At 40.8% G+C, this 22,468-nt stretch overlaps 2 protein-coding genes across 2 annotated transcripts in view; both read right to left on the bottom strand.

Moving 5' to 3' along the window:
• Window positions 1-992: 992 nt before the first annotated feature.
• On the bottom strand, window positions 993-5,812 carry TMEM97 (transmembrane protein 97). The gene is made up of 3 exons (XM_053457158.1): window positions 5,659-5,812; window positions 2,586-2,730; window positions 993-1,699 (listed from the first exon to the last, which is right to left on the bottom strand). Exons 1-3 carry the CDS (start codon window positions 5,776-5,778, stop codon window positions 1,449-1,451), a joined length of 516 nt encoding a protein of 171 aa, XP_053313133.1. The 5' UTR covers window positions 5,779-5,812; the 3' UTR covers window positions 993-1,448.
• Window positions 5,813-7,922: 2,110 nt separating this feature from the next.
• NLK (nemo like kinase) overlaps window positions 7,923-22,468 on the bottom strand; it is a 66,997-nt gene continuing 52,451 nt past the window's right edge. The window contains exons 5-11 of the mRNA XM_053457155.1: window positions 21,861-21,946; window positions 20,611-20,820; window positions 16,914-17,015; window positions 13,152-13,238; window positions 11,143-11,341; window positions 10,509-10,602; window positions 7,923-9,767 (exon numbers count right to left, since the gene is read on the bottom strand). Coding sequence (XP_053313130.1) covers window positions 9,713-9,767; window positions 10,509-10,602; window positions 11,143-11,341; window positions 13,152-13,238; window positions 16,914-17,015; window positions 20,611-20,820; window positions 21,861-21,946 — 833 coding nt within the window. The 3' untranslated portion in view covers window positions 7,923-9,712. The remainder of the gene's footprint in view (window positions 9,768-10,508; window positions 10,603-11,142; window positions 11,342-13,151; window positions 13,239-16,913; window positions 17,016-20,610; window positions 20,821-21,860; window positions 21,947-22,468) is intronic.

The following is a 22,468-nucleotide window of genomic DNA, read 5'->3' as shown; positions in this document are numbered from 1 at the left end:
ATGAGGGGTAGAGCTAAGGCTGCAGAGCCACAGTAGATAATGAAATTTGCACTTAGGACCATTAACGCCAAGACGCGCAATGCTGCTCGTGGCAAATACAGGAATTTTATCATTGTATGGTAAATAGGATGGAGGACTCGCTATGCACATTATATATATATATATATATATATATATACAGACCACAACTTATATAAGCGGATCGTTTCACAACTCCATGCGTAAGCCATGTTTTATGTAAATCTGAGACATGTTTTAGTATATAGTATGTTGCACCTTACGTCACCAGTAGACTTGTGCATTCTGCCGACCACGTTCGGGTCCCTGTCGACTTTTCCCGCAGCTCCACTTCTTGTCTTCGCTCTTCTTGTTCTTGTGTCTTTGTCCCCCTCCCTCCGGTATCAGTTCAGTTATCCGGGTTCTGTGCACACCTTTTCCCCTGATTAGAGGAGAGGCTGTTCCCGTGGCTCCGCCCTTTTGCTCAAGTACTCCAAGAAGCCAGAATATTGCAGACGGATTTGTGGAAACGCTTCTCTTTCTCTGCAAATCTGCCTACAATATTCTGGCTTCTTGGAGTACTTCCGCAGGATGGAGCCACGGTGTGCACCACGGGGACAGCGTCTCCCCCATTCCATAACCAAGCTGGGACAAGCGGACGAAGAAAACAGAGGAACCAGAAGCCGAGCTGCGGGAAATGAGACGGTACACGGAAGTGGTGGCCGGAGAAGATAGGGAGACATTAAGAGAGTGTATGATCTGTGTATGTAGAGGCTATGTCAGGGTCTGTGCGTGCGTGCGTGCGTGCGTGCGTGTGTATATTATATATCTATATATATTGTTTTTAGGTTGCAAATCCACTTGCACCACATGTGGACAGTTTCATGTTTGACACAACACACATCTGTAAAATAACATTTTAATCAGTGACACAAAAATTACATTAGGCTTTTGTAAACGTTACGATTGTTTAAGAAAAAAAAAATAGCTGATCCGTTCCAAGATATATTTAATGATTAGGAATAAAAAGGAATAAAGCTACTCTCAAATTTATAAAACCAGGTCTGCTGAGAAGATATTACTGCGTTTACAAACTGGCGGCAACCATCGCTTTATGAAAAAGTGCTTCAGCTGCCGCATTAAAAGTGTTCTGCTGACATATGATGACGTACTTGGGAATTAGGGCCTGGGCTAGAATCGTAGGCCAAGTATTAAGGGGGTTCACAGTGAGGTTTGGGGGCTAGCAGGAGTCAACTGCCATTTTATATTAAAAAAAATTATAATGAATGAAAACCTTGGTCCCCTGTCTGGAATTTCCTGTGATTAGTGTTAGCTGTGCTGCGACGTTTGGCTCTTCCTCTTTTTTTTCTGGGGCTGTAGATCATGAAAGGAACGTGTTGCGCATGTACGTCTATTAGCCTTCATGGCTGATCCTCCAACTTCTAGGACGTTTACTTTCTCTTCCGCTTTTCCTCTTGCCGGTAACTTGGACTGAACAGCATGGTGATCAGGATAAGCAGCGGAATCACCAGGTACGGAGCATAGATGGAGACCAGAGTTAGGCGCTCCTTCTGGTTTGGAGGGTCCACCCCATTGTACCTGGCGAAGTCCCCAAAGAGAACATGTGCAATAATGGCAACAACAGTGGTGGCTACGTGTGCAGAATAGACAATGGCTGGAATCCTTATCCACCTACAGCCACCTACGGAGGGGACAAAGAACAGAAGAGTGACACGAGAAAACGTGCATTACCAATAATCACATCTTTCAGGTTTAGTTTCAGCTGCCCGGTAAACATCAATACATTAAGAATTAAGAACAGCCAAATTCCACGAATCTTACACAAGTATTTGAAAGTATCCCGGGACAATATTTTGTACAAGAGCTATTTTTATTATATAGTTACTGGCCCTTTAAATCAAACAGCAATCTATTATTTTAGAGTAACCACTTGTCTTATCGTAACAGTTACAGGGCAACTTTTATCACCGGCTTCCAACAATAAGATGCTGTTTTATGTGAAATAAACAATGGATTTTTTCGTATTCATATTTTCTGAAAGTTCTTTTAATGTTGCTTTTTCCAGTATCTTGGAGAGTTGGAGATAGAGCCCGACGTCTGGCTGTCCTTCTGATCTGGACGGGATGCGCCGTAGAGAAACTTTTATAAAGGCAATGATATCTGTCCATTATGCTTTTTATTTGTTTTAATATGGAATCTGCTGAGCCCATTGTAGACAGAAGCATTTTTATCTGCTAAACGATTGCAGCAAGGAACATATGATGGCTCAGCGGTCCCATTTATATTTTTTTGCTCACCCCCAAGTATTTACAGCCAATCAGTGTTGGGAAGGGGGATTCTGTTGCAGGCCTGGAGCTGCAGCTTCCGTTAAAGGTAGCTACGGAATATGATGGCTCTATATAAAACAATACATTAATAATAAACCGACTTCCTTTTTTCTTTTTAGGTTAAATGAATGCATTACAAAGTAATTTGTGCCCCATAAATTGTTCAGGGGGTCACCTGAGCCATTTCATGGGAACAGATTTGAATGCTGGAAGGATAAACGGCTGAATATGGTTCCATACCTTTATAAAATGCATAAGCAGCCACAGGAAAGAAAGGAAGCTGTACGACTGCTTCGCAAAAAACGAAGCTCATAAACCAAGCCGGTGGGTTCATCATCAGGTGGTCTTTAAACGTGACTGTGTACCATTTCATTACATCCAACAGCTGGGGAAAGGCACAGACGGAATGTTCATTAGAAGCATATCATACACAACGGTAATGCTAAATATATATCATATTATCGCAATAGGCCTTTAATTCATATACATTTCTGCAAGCAGCGCCACCCCCTGGCAACTCATTTAACTGCATCCTCATTTGTACTGTTGGGATGCAGCGAAGATCGGGAAAAGACGATGGTGATTAAGTCTGCTGCTGGGGGAAGCACACAGGGAGACTCCTGTGAATCACAAGGGAGATAAATGCGCGTCCTTTGGCATTGCTCCCTTGTGGTGTGATGGCGGAATACTAGATAACGATGTCATAGCCCTGTGTCCTCCATCATAACAGGCCTTGGATCTTGCAAGTAAAAGTTATTAGCCAGATGAGGCAAACAGACCACCAGAGCTTTATGCTCCCAACAGGATAAGTGCTAGGTTATTGGATGGGAACAGGGGTTATTGGATGGGAACAGGGGCTAGGTTATTGGGTGGGAACAAGGGGTAGTGGGCAAGGAGGCACACACCCTCTTCCTCGATTGGTGGAACAGGGGAGAGGTTGTCCTCCCTTTTATGAAAGCACTTCATTGAGAAAGAGCTGGGGGTACAAAAGCAGCTCAACAGGGCACTGCGGTGAATCACATTGCTGCCAAAAATGTGATTCACCACAAAGCCCCTAAAAACAGTAGCGTTTGTTTATGGGAGGGCGCGAGAGGAAAGGCCACCTCCCCTGGGCCGTCAGGGCACTGCCGAGGCAGCGGCACGATTCTGCTCTTCCCAACCAGCCCTGCTCATCCCCCGTGGGCAGTGCGCACCCAAGCACCATCAGTGCTGGTCTGGGGAGGTGGTGTCCGGTGAGCAGGGCTAGCTGGGGAGATGACGATCCCCCTCTAACCGGCCCAACATTAGGGGTGTGGGGTCTGTCACTTCAGACCAAGGCAACGCAACTCATTCAGAGATGAGGGGCGGGGCTAAATCTATACAGCCACTCGCAGATGAGGGGCGATGCCAAATCTGCACAACCACTCACTTGCACATGAGGGGCAGAGTAAAATCTGCACAGCCACTCACTTGCACATGAGGGGCGGGGCTAAATCTGCAAAACCACTCACTTCCAGATGAAGGGCAGAGCTAACTCTGCACAACCACTCACTTGCAGATGAGGGGAGGGGCTAAATCTGCACAACCACTCACCTGCAGACGAGGGGTGGAGCTAAATCTGCACCGTCACTCGTAGATGAGGGGCGGAGCTAAATCTGCACAGCCACTCACTCGCAGGTGAGGAGCTAAATCTACACAGCCACTCACTCGCAGATGAGGGGGGAAGCTAAATCTGCACAGCCACTCACTCGCAGATGAGGAGCGCAGCTAAATCTGCAAAGCCACTCACTCGCAGATGAGGGGCGGGACTATATCTGCACAACCACTCACTTGCAGATGAGGGGCGGAGCTAAATCTGCACAACCACTCACTCGCAAATGAGGGGCGGGGCTAAATCTGCACAGCCACTCAATGGAAGATGAGGGGCGGGGCTAAGGCCACATTGCCGCTGTCATGCAGATGAGGGGCGTGGCTAAGGCTACATAGCCACAGACCCTCAGGTAAGGGCTTTAGCAAAGGTTCCATCGTCTTACTGACCCGCAGGTGAACAGCAGAGCTAAATCTGCACAACCACTCATTCTCAGATGAGGGGTGGAGCTAAATCTGCACAGGCACACACTAAGAGATGAGGGACTGGGCTAAATCTGCAGAACCACTCACTTGCAGATGAGGGGCGGGGTTAAATCTGCACAACCACTCACTCCAGGATGAGAGGCTGGGCTAAATCTGCACAACCACTCACTCGCAGATGAGGGGAGGAGCTAAATCTGCACAACCACTCACTTGCAGATGAGGGGCGGCACTAAGGCTGCACAACCACTCACTCACAGATGAGGGGTGGTGCTAAGACTGCAAAGCCACTCACTGGCAGATGAACGGTGTAGCTAAGGCTATATAGCTACTGACCTGTACGTGAGGGGCGGAGCTAAGGCTACAAAGCATCTGGGCTGCAGGTAAGGGGTGGAGCTAAGGCTACATAGCCACTGACCTGCAGTTGAGGGGAAGAGCTAACGCTACAGCTACTGACCCGAAGGTATGGGGTGGAGCAAAGGTTCCATCGCCTTACTAACCTAAGAAGGAATCAGGCAGTTCTATATCATTTCTTACATTCTGGTGACTATGAGGTACCTGAGGTCACCATATGTCCCCAAACGCTCACCATATCACCATATCACCATATTTAACCCCAAACCAGTAGAATCTAAATGTCTACAAATGGAGAAGGCCACACATTGCACAAAGTCAACTAATCAACCCCTATTAGAGCCAAAATGACACAGCAAACTAAGAAAAGGTGCTTCAGGGAACACAACAGGTCGTGAAGGTTATTCGATTAGATTTTACCCAACTCTAAATCCCATCATACTACTCAAAAGACAATCTCTGCCGCCCAGACATTTTCTTGTGGACCGGCTGCCTTCCATGTTTACTGTCTGATTGTAAGAAGAAACTTCAAAAGTAAAAGCGGTTGCAGGTGAAAGAACAGTAGTGACGGTAGCGTATGAATGGTTTTGTGAAAAGGTTTCTGTAAACACGTATAGTGCTGCATCCAATTGTACCCCTCATCGCCCCTTTTATATCACCCTCAGATCTGCTCTCATTTTTCTTGGAACAAAATCATAAAACTAAGTAGATCTATGAATGACTTTAAAGATCACCCCAACCCTGCTTATAGCTGCACAGGTAACGCCATGGGTGGTCTCTTCACAGGGGGGTAGACACAGGCTGTAATACGTCTCTGGACCGATCTCTTTACTATCAGTAAGGACTCTGTTGAGGGTGAGCAGATACCGATCACATTCGCATTGTGCGCGTTTCCCCGCGGGGAACTCACCCCCTGTGGGTACAGGCTGGCCGGCAACACGGCCTGCAGATCCACCAGAAGCGTGATAGGGATGTGGGACAAGAAATAGAAGAAGAAGATCCATTCCAGCAGGCGGGTGACGGAAGCCATGTCTGTGACAGCCGGACGCAGAGGCACACTGGACAGCTCAGTGCCGCGCGGCCTTTCACACCCACAGTGGGAAGGGCCTTAAAGTCACGTGACTCCGAATTAAGCAGCGGCAGCCATGCTTAATCCTGGCGGGTTACTATATCCACGTTCCCTAAAACAGGTACTGGTTCGGAGCCTGTTGTATTGGGTGAGCACGACCTAGTCACCTAAACTACGAACATTACATTTTTTGTTTAAAAATACATAAATGCTATATAAAACAAAACAATAAAATACTGTACTAAGTAATATGGGCAGTACACAGTACCCTTTACAAAGCGAACACCGCCTGTTAATCACACAAGTAAACATTCCAAGGCTGAAGAGCAGTTATCTGGGATGCGAGTCAGGAGATAGCGCAACTATGTACAAAGCTGTCAAAGTTCATGGTGAGCAGTTGAACTCTGGATTCACAGTGACACATCTGAACAAACTATGAAATATTTTGCTAATCCATTGAAACCAAGATAAAATTTGGTTATAAGCCATGGTACAAAGTAAAAAGGTTGTATGGTTTTCAGAATTGGTAAGTTAATTTCCATTAATACCTGCGAATAGATTGTAAGCTTACAAAAGCATAATTGTATTAACATGTCTTAAATATCACTAGTTTGTACATTGCCAATCTTAATTTTCCACTACCCTCCATAGTAATGTTTGGCACTCAGGGCCATTTGTTTTAGAATTTCCAACCTGAACATTATATTGTGCACCCTCCCTAAGTTTAAACAGTCACCTGGGGGTTTGCAAGGTGCCCATTGCACTTTTTTTGTCCATTGCCCTCCACCTGGTGGACTGAACACACTGTTGCTAGAGAAGGGCTAGTGGGGCAGATCATTGATCACCTTCGAAAGAAGAAAAGAAAAGGCAGGCAGGCAGGCGAGAGAGAAAGCATATCGTGTATGCTTGTATCATCTTTCCATTACTATGTCTGCTTTGTGCCTTTAAATGGATATATTGTTGACACGTGGCGGCGGTGTAAGTGTCCTTTACAGAGTAACTTTAGCAAATGTCTGCTGCATATCATGTCTGTGCCTATCCCTGCCCATCACCACACTTACAAGCTACTCTGTTTAACAGGCTAGTGTGGCAGGGCATCATTCCACAGAGGCTTTTATGGAAATAATGTGGACCACAGGGAGGACACACAGGTTGCTGTCTTTATTTATTAAGAAGGAGCAGCCATGATCATAAATAATCGCAATGTGTAATCAATAGCCTATCAATATAACAACTTTGAAACCAGTGAATATAAAATAAATTCCAGTGCATAGTGTATTATTCTATGGATCTTTAGTGATCATAAAAATAACCTTCACATTGCTTTGAGCCATGAAAGCAATCAATTCATATCCAACTGTGCTGCTTTCATAAGAGTGAACCTTAAGCAATGTCAGCATTTTCATACATCTGTTGGGTAGCGCGTGCTACTGTACAGTTAAGAATATCGTTGGTGAAACTATTATATATACACCAAATAAATCTTTAGAAACATAAAAAAAACAGGCATTATCTTCTGCTGGTGTCAGGTCATATTGTGGACAGGTACAACTTGTGTGTGAAGAACATGCTCTGTTAAAATAAGCGCTGAATTGAGGTACAAGAACATGTCTTTAGTTTAAATGTGCACTCCAACCATCATATCCACCTTAATGCTTATGATATCCTAGATGCCGATTTAAATTATCATTTGCTTATGCATTCAGGGATACTGTAGAACCCCATTTTGTGCAGGAGAAGCGTTTGGTGGAACACCAAGTCAATGGGAAGGATGTCCAAGTTCTGTAGCTACAGCTTTTCTATAAGTGCTTTATTTTGGTAATTTTTAAGGAATGCATATTAAAGTACTCAACATATTTTACACTATGCATTATTTCATGAGGAGGATGTGTGGGACATTGAAACAAAATTTCTCACCTGTGTCTCTGTATTTATCGAAGCTTTGGTGATTTGGGTTGAAATAACCATTCATAATAACGTGTTACAAGAAAGAAGCATCACAAGGGTTTATGTATCAGAGGTTTAGTAATCTACTTTACATGTTACAAATATTTTGGTAGAGAGCTGCATTGTCCCAGGAAATATGTCAAAGAGAAACAAAAACATAACTTTTTAATGTCACATTTAATGTTTTCACCACTGTACTTCAAATCTACATTTACAAAGTGACCAGCAAGTGTCTCATTCGACCACCCTCGAAGATATAACCCATTTCACTTCACGTTTTTATTATTTTCGTGACGATATTGTGTTTTGCAAACAAATCCCATCAAAATGTTTCATTTGGGGGTTTTTTTGCCCTGATTTCTCAGAAGCCACTTTATAGAAGAAAAATGAAACTAGGAAGATACCAAAATATATCTGCAATTTGGATACAGAAAGAACACAAACTTTTCACAGCAAAATGACTTCATTGAAGATAAAAACTTCCCTGAAAAAAAAAAGAAAAAAAAAAAGGAATATAAACCAAAAATTGCTTTGTGTCCTCCTATCCTCCAGCTCATTCAAGATAAAAATATTCTTCTGCGATAAATTACAATAAATTCAACAACTGTCCATAACAAATACCAGGGTCTTCCTTCAAAATGTTGATTTTTGGATTCACACAAGGGTAAGCCATTCAAATTATTTGATATAGGTGCAAAGCAATATTAAATGTTCTTTTATTGTATTGTAATGTTTACAAAAGTTGGAAGGAACATTCAAGTTTCAAGTCTGCACACTGAACCTAAAAATAATAATTTGGAGTGAAACAAGCTGAGCTGTAAACTCCAGGAGGTAGAGGCCTTCAGTACGTGTTTGTATATACATATACACAAAATATTTCAGTGTTCATATAGAAACGGAGGAAAAAAAGAAAAGTTCTTAAAATAATTCTCTACTGTGACACTTCAATACTTCCACAGCTGCTTTGCCTAGGTACACAAACACAGTTAAGTACAACCCCTATGTTCTGCTTTTATTGTTTAAACTGCCCAGTGCAAGATTGAATAAAATAAAATGAATTAAAAGTCACAAAAAAACATTGATGATTAAATTGTGCAAGCTAGCTCACTTTTTTTTTTTTTTCTTACAGCGGGAAAATGAATGGGTCCCTCATAAATGAAACCCACGGATGGCATTATTTACACTGATGAATGAGGCATGCCCACAAGTTAAAAGGTAAGAAAGAAAATTAAATCTAAGAAAAATAGATTAAATATATATTTTATATATTTATATTGGGAAAGGAATCAAAGTTCCCGTCCCTCTAGTCGCAGACGCACTCATTCTAACCACAAACCATCGGTTTCCAAGTGAGTAGAAAAATGTCTCCAGTCCAGTGCTAGTCCAAGGTCATCAAGATACGTAGATGACTTTTGCTCCTTGTAGCCCATTTCTCTTCTAGGGAAGTACTTCATGATTTGTCTCCAGACAGTCTCTAAAGTCTAATTGCTTGTATTAACATAATTTACGAGGCTTTAGGAATGGCTCAGTATAAAAAAAAAAAAAAAAAAAAAATGTGCACATTCATTAAAAAATAAATAAACCAATATTTAAAAACCAAGAAGAAACCTCTACAAAGATCCCTTCCCCCACCAAAGAGAAAAAAAAAGTAACACCCCTAAAACCCCTTTAAATTTGGTGCCATTGTCAAATTGTTCTGAGCCTCAAAACTGCTTAGAATGCATAAAATAAGCAATTCTGTGTTGGATACAACCACTGACTTAGTAGGACTGAAAGTCCATAGTACACCATCTTGCCATTAAAATGATTAACATTTTACACATAGTGGTTGATACGTTACACCTTATTTAGCAAATATTACAGTACAAGCGCAGTCGGCCTTCAGAATTGCCGTTCCCAGACTCCAGTGGAAAGCTACATGACATTTTCAGTAGTATGTCTTCCACGCTTATTCCCAAACCAGCGGAGATGGTGGCATCTCAGACGGCTGAGCCACAGTGGAACTGGAAGAAACACATACATACGCATGACACAGCCGAATATATACTCATGGCCTTTAAGAATAATGAATGAAAACCTCATGTTTCTCATGATTAATGAAGTTCAGTGTTTTGTCAAACTAACCCATAGATGAAATGATTAGAAATAAATGACGCTACATCGGAGCGCATGTGAATGCAGAATGACATTGAAAGCGGTAAAACGTCAACACATCGGGGCTGCTTTTCACTTTACAAAGGGCAGACCCCAGTGAGCCCCAATAGCATTGATGGCCCCACATAAAGCATATCTAAATCTGTGGGCCAAATCTTTTATTTATTTTTACAGAGAGATAAGCTGGGGCCGGCATTTTGTGACACTGAAATCACAACCTCCGCGTGAGCTCTCACTTTATTTAATAAACGCCTGTGTCCCAGCGTTGTTCACTGTAACTACAGCATGGCCATGTGTGTCTGCAATTAATTATTAAACCACCTCCCAACCCTAACATGCAGATTATTATTCATCCTTGTTGAGGGTCTACTTTCTTACTCTGCTATAGTGTATCATATGTTTCTCCTGATCCAACAATCGATTGTCAATTACTGTTTCATGACATAAAACATTTTGAGTGCAAGGTAGACTAATCATCGCATCAGATTTATTTTCATAAACTTTGTCTTCCTACAGTTTCTTCAAACACACGCATTATCATCCATGATGAAGATTAGGGCTGTATTAACCCGTCATTTGCCGATACCTACCTTATAAAGCTTTTAAACGCTGCAGACTGAGGGTTGATGCAGAGCGGCACTCTGTTTCCTTTCTGCTGCTCCAAAATAAACTGATGAATGATTTCTGCAATAAAATAAAGAATGTCTATCAAGTATAACACATTTAAAAGGCATTGCAAGTCATACCATGTATTTACTCATATTAACATGGCATGTCGGTATGAACAAATCTCCAAAGTGACCTTACATTTCCATAATTATATGATTTAGCAGCTCTAAATTTTTTAACTGTAGGCTTTTAATACTGTATATAAGGTTCACATGGCCCCTGTTATCACTGATATTGCACCATTGCTATATTGCTATTCTTTCTTAATGGATAGTCACAATGTCTTCAAACATAGGTTTGTTCTGAAAACCCAGTAAATACTCCAATCACGCTGCCTGCTCTTAGAAGTGATAGCGCTTACAAAGAATCATCTTCTAAAAGATTTTCCAACCATCAAAAAAGTGCGACTCACTACAGCTACCTAGCTTTCTTCCTAAACACATGCCACAGTTTATGCATTGTATTAAATGTGTTTTTAATCCCTTTAGTGCCAAGGGGCGTTGGAAAACCCACCCCAGTGTTAAAATCCTTAGAAACCAAGGACGTTGTACTTGCCTTTCACCTGCCGTACGGAACTGAGGTTCTTTTCGAAAGTGTCATCAAATTTTGGGTTTGTGATGGGTTCGAAGTCACTGGTATAGACCCTCCCAGTAGACGTGGAGAAACAGCATTTGCACATGCAGGTGTGATAGCGCAGCCGGCCTTCGTCCAGGTACGGGTGAGCCAGGGCATCTTTAGCAGATATGCGCTTTGACTGGGGAGGGAAAAAGAAATATTGACTATACATCTAGTGCCAATATATGTCAGAATATATGTCATTCTGGATGGGCATAGAGTAAAGGTCTAATCAATATGAGCTTTCCTTTAAGCCCCAGCAAGCATGACTGGAAAATCCCATGGTGACACGGGTTTTATATGCATAGAGATGTGTATATGCATGGTCATGCATCATTATCTTGCTTTATATGCAACAAAATCCGATGATATTCTCCCTGTAAACACAGATTTTGTAGGTCAATCCCATGAAGGGCACACACATTTCAAGTTTCCCATGTTTCTAATACTGGTTTTCACTTAAGCTAAATACTATCACCGGCCCTTTTGAGTCATGTCCTTTTCTAAGCAAGTAATCATCAAATTAATTCAGATTTTATTTGTTAGAAGAAATGATCCAGATTTATAAAAGGCATATAAATGAAATAAACACCCGAACAAGGAAACTACAGACATACCCCACATTAACATATGCAAAGGGTCCAGAGCATGTATGTAATGCGAGATTGTACTTAAAGTGAAGCGCTTTTTTCACTTATCCATGTGCGGCCCACACTGCAATTATCAGGTGGTTTCAACCACAAAATGCTCAAAGGACACAGAAGACGCTCGAAACACAAACTGACAATGCTGGTGTCATGCTGTTATGCGTCTGTTCGCAGGAAGCAAGTGTACGTACGCAGAAAAATAATAAATAAAAGTGGGGTATGGCTGTACTGTACCTTGCATTCACTTTTAAACACTATAAATACCACAAGGGGGCGCTAAAGCCATATATAACATCCTTAAAGTACTCTTCTGCATTAAGTTATATTTCAGGCTAAAAGAATCCACAAGAAACCTACTAAATACAAATAACACATCCCTGCTGAATACATCTTTGATTCGGTGATTAATGAATCATTGTACTGCCGCTTGTAACAGCATTAAAAGGAAACATCTGGGCTGTTTTGCAGTTAATACATGACCGGCACTGCTCTACACGCTGTACAATCCAATGTACTCACACTGCTAACATGCATTGCTCCAGGTTGGAGTACACAGGAAGCCATACTTCACGGTTAAATAAATAGAACGCATTGAAATGTCAACTAAAGGAGGCAGCAGCTTTTTAACATTGAGGTGTGTTCCGGTACCCAAGTTTGCAGTTCGGTTGAACACTTTCTAACCCCAGCATGCACTATAAAGGGCCAATCTTGGCAAATAGCTCAGGGAAGACTTTTTGGACATCTTCTTGGCTTTCTTAATGTATCGTAAATAAGGAAGCCTAACCTATAAACTCCCACCAAGTCATCACATTATTAATTTCAATGGGTACTAGCACTAGCTCTGTCCTAGAAGCATGTTCTTACCAAGTATTTCAAGTGAATTCCTGCTGTAACCCAAAGGTTATTCCTCAAGCATGCAGCACATTTACACATTTATTGTTGTAGAATACTGCAAACCTTTCTCTTAGAATATGTTTGCCACAGCAGTGCACGACAACCTGAACCTGAAATCTTCTCCCACTAAATGCCACATACTGCGGTGATTAGCCCCTTAAACACCAATCGTTGCTACAAAAGCCATAAAAAAGTAGTCTTTACAAGGATCCAACCGATTCTGCAGACGTGCTGATGGTAAGATGTGCCGGACACTTAGGTATGATTAAATAATTTCTGGAACGGGTTTGGACGTTACTAGGAATGATCCAGTGCTGAAATACTCCACATTTAAGTGTTATTTTGGGATCAGGGATAACAAAAACAAAACATGAAAGAGAACACTTTGTTGAAGGAAGCTTTACTTACTGGATCAAAGACTAACATCCTGCAAAGCAGATGAACAGCTTCATGCGTGGCCTGGCTGGACAGCGTGTACAGGACAGGAAGAGATGGCTGCAAGAATAAAAAGCACATCCAGGATGTAACATGCTTGTGGTATAAATCAGAAGTGATCAACCGACTTAGATCTCCTCCATTATGCAACCGATAATATCAATGTGGGTGATAGATGCAGGAAGGCAGCAAGCGCAGCAATTCTGTCTCCCCAATTTAAGGTGATGGCAGCGTCTACTACAGAGAGCATGTCATGCCTTTACACCGCTTTAACATCACGTGTAAATGAATGTGTGAGTGGGTACAATCTGCACCTCTATCATCATATTACAATTTGTTTCAGTTTAACTGGCATTGGTTAAAAATGGGGAAGTTGTGATTGCTTTTACCAGTTACATGATTAATGTTTACATGCATATTTGTTGTAACAGTGAGGAAATTTACACTTTGAGTTCAGTAAAAATAGTAGCTTATTTCAAAGCACTGAGATCAAGGGGCACTTTTTTGTAACAATAGATATATATACATATCACATACATGCTATAAACAATAACAGTTTATTCTACCAATGCATAAAAAAAAAAAATAGTACTCCCTTTCCTCTTGCATTGTATGTAGTGATTGGTAGTCATAATACATATACTACCACCTAGTGGCTGACTGACATAACTGCATCAAAAGTAGGGAGAAAAATAAAATAAATTACTGTCTGTCGGAAGAAAAGTAAGCATACTTATAAACCATACAGCTGATTAAACCCAGTCTCAAAACCAGCATTTCCCAGTGAACCTCGGGGTGAAAAAAACTAAACCATCTGTTCAAGTTAAAGAACAGCAGCAATTAGAGCAAAACTAGCAGCATGGACACAGTCGTAACATTCTCATCACTGGACACAAACACAACCAGGGCTTGAAGTTGGTCACCTGCCTCTACCGGGGCATAGCCCCTTAACCCTAGCAAAGGGTTAAATTGTCAGAAGGTTTAACAATGTGTTCTGGTAACCAAATTCTTTCACACATGGTTCAAAACTACATGCTGGCGAGCATGCATTATCCAGCACGAGATTAGCGCGACTATCTTGGAAGGTCCAGGATTAACACATGCACCTGGTGCTGGACTGCGGAATAACAAAGAAGGGGTCTTCTGGTGATAATAATGTTGTCATTTTTATATTTAAACCCTATGCTGTTGGCATTAGAAAGATCATACTGCTAAACTACAATGTTACCAGAACAAGTTATCAAAAAGGAGGCATATATCTGCAATATGAAGCTATAAACTCTAATTATGGAATGGGAGGCAAGCACAGGAGCAAAGTCCTAAACATCCCTCACCAGGTCAGGAGTCTTTGCCTATAGGCATACCAGCAGCACCCCATGTCCACCCAGCATAATCTTACCCATTCTTCAACTGACTTCCTAACTCTCCGAGTTCCCCTCCTGGAAAGGAACATAGGAAGGGGCTTTGTATTTTGGAGTTCCTTTCCTAGTATACTATTTTCATGCTATAATGCCCTCTGTAAAGCCATATAAGACCTTATAACAAGGAGAGGAAATGTGGGATTGATGATACTTCTATTTTAACATTAAACTCAACAGTTGCTTTCTAGGCTGCTAGAGCTGCACAAGTGTTTCCACAAACCTAAAGAGGTAAATTATTCATTTCTATGAATGTCTGAAGATGATATTTGCATACATCACGTCATGAAATTAATTTCCATTTTATGGATTCCGCTGATTAGACCTTTCCTCCAGCTGTAGCCCGTTTCTGACAGTGCCTCGTAAGACTGGCTCACAGCCGTCAATGTAAAAAGCATTTGATTTCAGCTCATGTATAAACCATCAGCTTCAGTCCTTGTTCCCATTTCAGTAACCTTTCATGGAAGTATAAAAAAATGCCTGCTGTTTACATTTAATAAAATATGAGCCTTCTGCAATCATATATTTATGTTAAACAATGATTCTTCATTTAACACGTCCCTGATGGAGACAGAACCAAACACAGAAGTCTATACTGTGGTAGAACCAACGGGTCCACCAGTACCTTGAAGGAAACGCTTACTAAAGTACCTACAGGTTCTGCTGACCTTTACAAAATAAGAAATCTCTGCCGTGTTTGTGGCTTTAAAGGGACAGGGTGTTTTCCAGAAAAAGACTGCAGACCGCTGATATTGTCTGAGAAATTTACTTTACATCCCAAGGAAACCTTCTTTGAATTCCTTGAATTGAATTTAGGCTACTTCAAAAATAGATCTCTTACATGGACAATTTTTGTGTCCTAGTAATGTAACGTGGCTTATTGAATTTCTTGGTTCTCTTGCTTGCAGGACTTGCTCTACCAGAGGCCATGCCTAATGGCATCTATGAACCGATATCTCTGTTAAAGGCTTGTTCTGTGCCTCGGAGCTCTGCTGTCCAACAGATGGGAACTGAGGCTCAATAGTTAGTAATACTGACATTGTCTTTGCTGGCTTGGAAATAGATTTTGCTTGCAGAGTGACCCATGCTTGGCTTATGACACGGCTTCGGGGTATGCAGCAGGGATATCGCAGCTCAGGCAAGCTGCCAAATGGATGCACCGCATTATCTGTCCGGTCTCGGTTATTACCAGCAATGGACTCCAATAAATGAAAGTGACAGAATCGCATTCCGCAAAGCAGAACAAGTGGGTCAAATACAGAATACAACAGTATTTCACACAATGGACAGTAATCCTTCCTACCACCCAAAACTTACATATTTCTGAACAAAGAATAGAATTTACCTTCAAGTGAAAGGTTAGATATCTGTAACACTACATGCGATGTGCGCATGTTTCACACTAATCTACATTTGAACCTCTGTTACACTGGATGAGACTTTTTAAAAGTGTGTAAAATGACGCAACACTAGGAAACACGCATGCATTAAACCAATAAAACAATGTGTCAAGGCTTGAAGGCAGATCATAGATGTATGCGCTTTATTAGCGCCTCTATGCCTTTAGTGCATATCCTAATTTTGTATTAGCCTCCTTTCCCTCGCTCTCTTGTACTTCTCTCTTAGCTGCTTTTTACTCTCCCACCTCTCGCTCTCTGTACAGGGGAGCATATAAAGGTGTGATTGAGAAAAATATTTTTTGTTTTTATTTCCTTTTATTTTCCAATCTGCCCCCAGGCTCATTATTTAGAATGTTATTTAAAAAAAAATGAATAAGCTTATTTAAGATGCATTGCATAATTACTACATAATATATAAATGTTGGGGGGAAAAAACATCTCTGTGAATCACCACCTTAGTCCTATCTAATGGAAACCAGTGATGTCCTTCAACTACTCTATGAATAAAGTGCTTCCCAATGCATAATACATTGCATTTTATAAGTTAAATTCACAAATTCATTATTATTATATATGTAGCTTATTTTTTCCCCAATAATTAGAAATCTTAACACGTTCCATTACAAGGGGAAAAAAAAAGTATCACTGGATATTTTCAAGCTAACATTATGTTATTTCCCCGTTTCTTTCTGAATGAAAAAGCCAAGCAGGCAGTGAATTTGCTTGCCAACAGTCACAGAACATTACAGATTATGTCTTACTGCTCCTGACATGACGCTGATGACCTCAAGAAATATAATCAGTTGACTGAACACAGACTGCCCGTGAACATCTCTCTAAATAAAACCTTTCATTTAGGTAATCAAAAATGTTTCCATAAAAAAACAAAATGCCTACAATTGCTGACATAAGCATACCTGTTTATGAGGACCCCTGAGTATATGTGCCTTGGCGCCTTCGCAAGCCGTCCTCATTGCTTCAAGTGATGGTGTTCCCAACAAATCTGTGATTAAATCCAACTGGAGAAACAAGAACAAACATAATAATAAAATACAATTCTCTGAAAGGGTAATTACCAAAACTATAAGTGTGTAAGGAACTCTTACAATGAAAAATAATTTGAGTTTTCGCTATGTTCTTAAGTTCTCTTAAGAGTACTTAAGAGAAAAGGCCGGAGAGTAGATTACTATGTGTATTAAACAATACATCATGCCCTACCAGGTAGACTACACAATAGCATCATGGCAGACATCAACAGGGACTTCCATGGAAATAAATACTTAATATCTGAGGATATAGAACACATGTATGGTACAGTAAGGCTTTAGCATAGCACTGATATTTTGGTATGCCATCAAACTCATGCTCTTTGTACACCCCATTAGATATTTGGATTCTTGCCCTTACTCAGAAATTACCCTGCACCGATTCCTTTACAGCAGAGGACATGAAGACTTCACCTTAAGGGTTTAACAGTCACATTTTAAAAAATTTTAAAAAAAATGTATTAGTGATTTCGCAGAAGGTCTTGATGGAAAGGTATGTCTGCTGATGACACAAAGATTTGCATCAGGGTTGATGTTCCTGGAGGGATTAGCCAAATGGCAAATGATTTGGGTAAACTGGAAAAATGGTCAGAGCCGCGGCAACTGGCATTTAATGTGGATAAATGCAAAATAATGCACCTAGGGCAAAAAAAACCAAGGGCAGAGTATAGAATATTTGATACTGTCCTAACGTCAATGTGCGAGGAAAGGGATTTAGGGGTAATTATTTCTGAGGATTAAAAGGTAGGCAGACAATGCAGTAGAGCAGCAGGTAATGCGAGCAGAATGCTTGGTTGTATAGCGAGAGGTATTAGCAGTAGGAAGAGGGAAGTGCTCATGCCGCTGTACAGATCACTGGTGAGACCTCACTTGGAGTATTGTGTACAGCACTGGAGGCCGTATCTCCAGAAGGATATAGAAATGTTGGACAAAGTTCAGAGAATGGCTACTAAACTGGTTCATGGATTACAGGATATAACATACCAGGAAAGGTTAAAGGATCTTAATATATATATAGCCTGGAAGAAAGACGTGACAGCGCGGATATGATAGAAACATTTAATACTTAAAGGGAATCAACACGATAAAAGAAGAGAGTTTAAGAAGGAGAAATACTACCACAACAAGAGGACACAACCATAAACTAGAGGAGCAAAGGTTTAAAAGTAAGATCAGGAAATATTACTTTACTGAAAGGTGCCATGTGTAATTTAACCGGGGACTTCAGTGCAACCCATTCTACTGCCAATGTTTGTCTATGAAAGTGGCTGCCTATGTGATTTCACACACCGGTTAGCAATAATTAGGAGGGGCATCCATATACTTTTGGTCATATAGTATATATACACGCATACAGTACAGTAGGTAAGGAAGAAGAGGGCAGCATGAAAGTAATATTTACAGGACTGAATTAAGGGTTTCAGAATATGTGATAAGCCGTCTGCTTTAAGGAGAGGTTAATATTTCATATAAAAGTGGATTAATTGGGATATTTGCTACTCAAGGTCTACTTTTATAAAAACAAAAAAAAAAACCCATTCAGCTAGAATGTGAAATCACGGTGGAGATCTCTGCTATTGTGATCAAGTAACTGATGTCATATTAACGGCTACTATTTGTTGGTTTGTATTCCGTCTGGGCAACTGGTTTTAGGACCAGCCCTTGTGTCACTACAAAGCAGGCGTGCAATCAGAGGCGATACACACCTTACAGAGTTAAAGTCATCAGTAGGCAAATCTACCTGACAAGCAAAGAAGAGGCTATAATTCAACGTATATTAGGAGAGGCTTGTGCACCTGGTCCTCGGAGCTTGCCAAGGGATTGTTGTGAATGCTGCAGCTGAAGTACTAATCGGAACAAATTCTCCCCTGAGAGCGATAATTGCTGTGAAACTGCTCAGTGCAACATGCTCAGAAAAAAGTGTCACCTGGGTATCGTGTTCTTTTGAAGGAGTAAAAAAGAAAATTAATAACGCTTGTACCGGTGAGTTGCCACACTCCTGCCAGGAAATCCAGTTTGGTGGTTCTTGCACAGATCCTCTCAGAATTTAGAGTTTGCAGATTTCTAGATAACGCTCAAGCTGCACTATGATGCATAACAAATAAGGTCATAAAATGAATTCTGAAATTCAACCTCCTCTCACAACAACTTAATAAGGGTTTCCAAATTTACTGGATGGGTGTTTGGCTTCTACATCTCATATGAACGCGGTTTCAGGAGGTGGGGGTCAAATACGGATCACTGACTGGGTTTTCTGAAGCAGATTCTTGACATCTGGATCTAAACAAGTGAATGGTGTACCCATCGTTTCCCTCATTTTTACCCCCATTTACAAATCATAGTAACCAGGTAGTAAACCAACTTTGCATTCTTGTTTTTTTGTTTTAATTAGTGTTCATGTTGTGAGCAATATTTGGCAATCAGGAAGGCAGATATAATCGACAATCATTGCTTAGCCAACAATTTGCCCTGAATAGCAACACCAGGCGGACAGCCTTGACTGGTCGTGTGCAATCGCTTAAGCCGAAAAAGAATGATCAGTCAAGCTTTATACCGATGAATTGTTAACATTCCCCCCCCCCGATATCTAAGTTCTGCGCAGACTAATAAGTTAGAGATCAAAAGCGCCCGAGCAATCGTACAAATGCTGTCTGTAATCTTTTGATCTACTTTGATATTCAAGGTGAAGGAAAGAATGAAGTGACGAACACTAACAAGCAGGTTATGCAAATAATTGATCTTTGAATTGTCAACATGACAGAGCTCTCTCGAATACACAAAAAAGTAACCTGATTTAGGCCTTATTCTTTTTTCTTTTTTTTTTAAGCAACCACTGTTGCTCATGAAAATGTTGCCGTGCTCATCTGTGATGCTATTAGACTAGATTTCCCACAGGATAGGGAAGGCAGATTTCACTGCTTTCTACTAAAGGTAAGAAGACTTGTCCCTCGTGTGCAACAAGAAAAAAAGGTAACCAATGCTAAATACGCTACAGGGGGGGGGGCAAAAACACTATTCCAAGCCTTTTACTGTAATTAAAATGTATAGACAAAACACACAAACGCACATCTTACAATGAATTAGGTAATAATTTCACTATAATTTCACTATTTCAAGAAAGCAAGTTATGGCTTGCCGTACAACTGACAGATTACCAACTTCAGTTTTATTTACCAATTTGTATCATCCAACAGAGCTCCTGCCAATGCTGGAAGTCAGTCACCAATGTCATTTCGCTGGGGGATTAATAGTTAGAGAGATTACTACCTCATAATTTGGGTTTCCACCCCTTTAATTATAGATGCTTATAAATAACGAGTGACGCAAGATTATTTTAATGCCGCTCAGGAAATAAGGTAAGAGAGCCAGCCTGAGGGTGAATCTAATCAAGCCTGGGCAAAGATGCAGGATAAAGCTCACCGAGCCTTGTTGCAAATGAACCAGACTCCAGAGTTAAAATAAAATACTACTAAAGGAACTCAAACATGTAAAATCGGTATTCAATTTCTAGAAACAAGTAAACCACAAACGTACCGCGCAACACTACGTTTCCCCATACTCTTATTACCTGCTGTATTGGACTTTGCGCCTGAAACAATATTCTTCGCCCCAACAGCTCCGCAAAAATGCATCCCACAGACCAGATGTCTATAGCGTTGGTGTAATGACGGCTCCCCATCAGGATTTCTGGAGCTCGATAATACTGAGTGACAACTTCCTGAGTCATATGACGACATTCGTCGAGTTCTTCAACCCTTGCCAATCCGAAATCGCAAATCTGAAAGAATGGCAGAATGTCCTTAGAAAACGGGCCATAGTACATTACAGACAATAAGCTATATGTAGTATATTATATGCACCTGTCCTACACCTCCGACCTCTTCTCGGCTTTATATTACAATAACAGCCGTCTCAAAACATAGAATTTTATTTCTAAATGGAAATTTAGAATAGTCTAGTATAGTCAGCCCCCCCCCCCCCCGCTCACTGATTCAACTCTTATAACTCTGATCACCATCACTGTGGTCCCTTAATATTTTTTTTGTTTTTTATTTTCCTTTTTTTAATGCATGGCTGCATTTATACACAGCGAAGACAGGAGTTAAGGGGAAGAGAGCTGTATCAATAATGGAACAGGGCGAGAGAGTGAGCATATTATATATATTTATTATATACAGACACTGTATATGGACAAAAGTGTTGGGACACCTGATCATTACATCAACAGGGGCTTTCATGACATTGCATTCTAAATATATAGACATTAATACGTAGTTGGTCCCCCTTTGTAGCTATATCTTTGTAGATATATATTACGGTAAACATGGTTTTGGTGAAACTCTGTAGAGGTGTCGGGCTAGCTGTAAGTCCATTTAAACCTATACAGCTTTCATGGAGACTGCTATGGTTTTTATCCATTTCTTATTTCTAAGCAGGAAACATGGATATTGCTGTACTAGCTCTAATGTAGATGGAGCCAAATACATTCTCTTTGGAAGGAAGAGATCACTGTGTGCTGATCACCAGCAACGAGGAGACTGAGGAGCAGGAGTTGGGGGCTCTCCTGCCAAACCCTAGGTGCCAGGAAGCGATTCTTGTTGCCATAGCAACCTGGCACTTCAGTTTTGTTGAGCCCTAGTCTTCACTCATGCACGTTTAAAGGGGTTAAAAAATGGTAGTGACGCCAGGTAAAATTATATTTTTCACCTTTTGTTTTTATATAGATATACCTTTAAGGCAGGAGTGAAATGCATTTAGTTTTTGGTTGAAGTTTTCATCTTTTAGTAGTAAACATTAAAGAAATTAAAATGACGATACCTTTAGAACGCAGTTGCTGTTCACAAGTAGGTTCCCTGGTTTAATGTCTCGATGTAAAATACCAGCTGAATGCAAATACTTCAGACCTTGATATTGATGGGGAAAATGGAGAAAAAAAATTAATCGGAAACAAATGATGATTGAAATTAAGAACACCACAACACTTTTCCCAAGCCCCAGAACATTATAACCCATTGTCCTTTTTTTTCTACTCTGGTGTCTCAAAATTATTGAGGTAAGCATAATTTGTATATCATAGCGGTCACAGGAACAGAACCCAGAATAACGTCAAGTACATAATGTCCATGCCATTTTCTGAGGTAGTTTGTGGGGGGCAAGCATAGCCCACACATCAGGATGGGTCTACTACCAGGGAACTTTTAGAGGGTGTCAAACGGCCTGGAGAAAGGGGTACCAGAGAAGCAGGGCTTCCATTCCAATGCACATTCAGGCAGCCATTCACAGCTTAAATAATTTGCTAGAATGAATTTTACACAAAATCACTTAATTTAAAAAATAAAATAAAATTGGTGGGTCTCTCTTTTCAGTTACTTTCACCACTGCATACATTATACTTAACAACTTGCAAAAATGAGTTGGTTTTCACA

The sequence above is a fragment of the Spea bombifrons genome, chromosome 2 (genome assembly GCF_027358695.1).
Source record: "Spea bombifrons isolate aSpeBom1 chromosome 2, aSpeBom1.2.pri, whole genome shotgun sequence".
Classification (NCBI taxonomy): Eukaryota; Metazoa; Chordata; class Amphibia; order Anura; family Pelobatidae; genus Spea; species Spea bombifrons.
Note: the sequence above shows the minus strand (reverse complement) of the source record. Positions and strands in the feature narration are given on the sequence as shown.

Bases quoted from the DNA above. Each gene is read 5' to 3' on its own strand.
- TMEM97 (XM_053457158.1), bottom strand. From the start codon at position 5,778: ATGGCTTCCGTCACCCGCCTGCTGGAATGGATCTTCTTCTTCTATTTC. The intron at 2,731-5,658 runs GTGAGTTCCCCG...GCCTTTCCCCAG, and splicing joins CCAGCCTGTACCCACAGGGG to CTGTTGGATGTAATGAAATG. The intron at 1,700-2,585 runs GTATGGAACCAT...TCCCCTCCGTAG, and splicing joins TGCTTATGCATTTTATAAAG to GTGGCTGTAGGTGGATAAGG.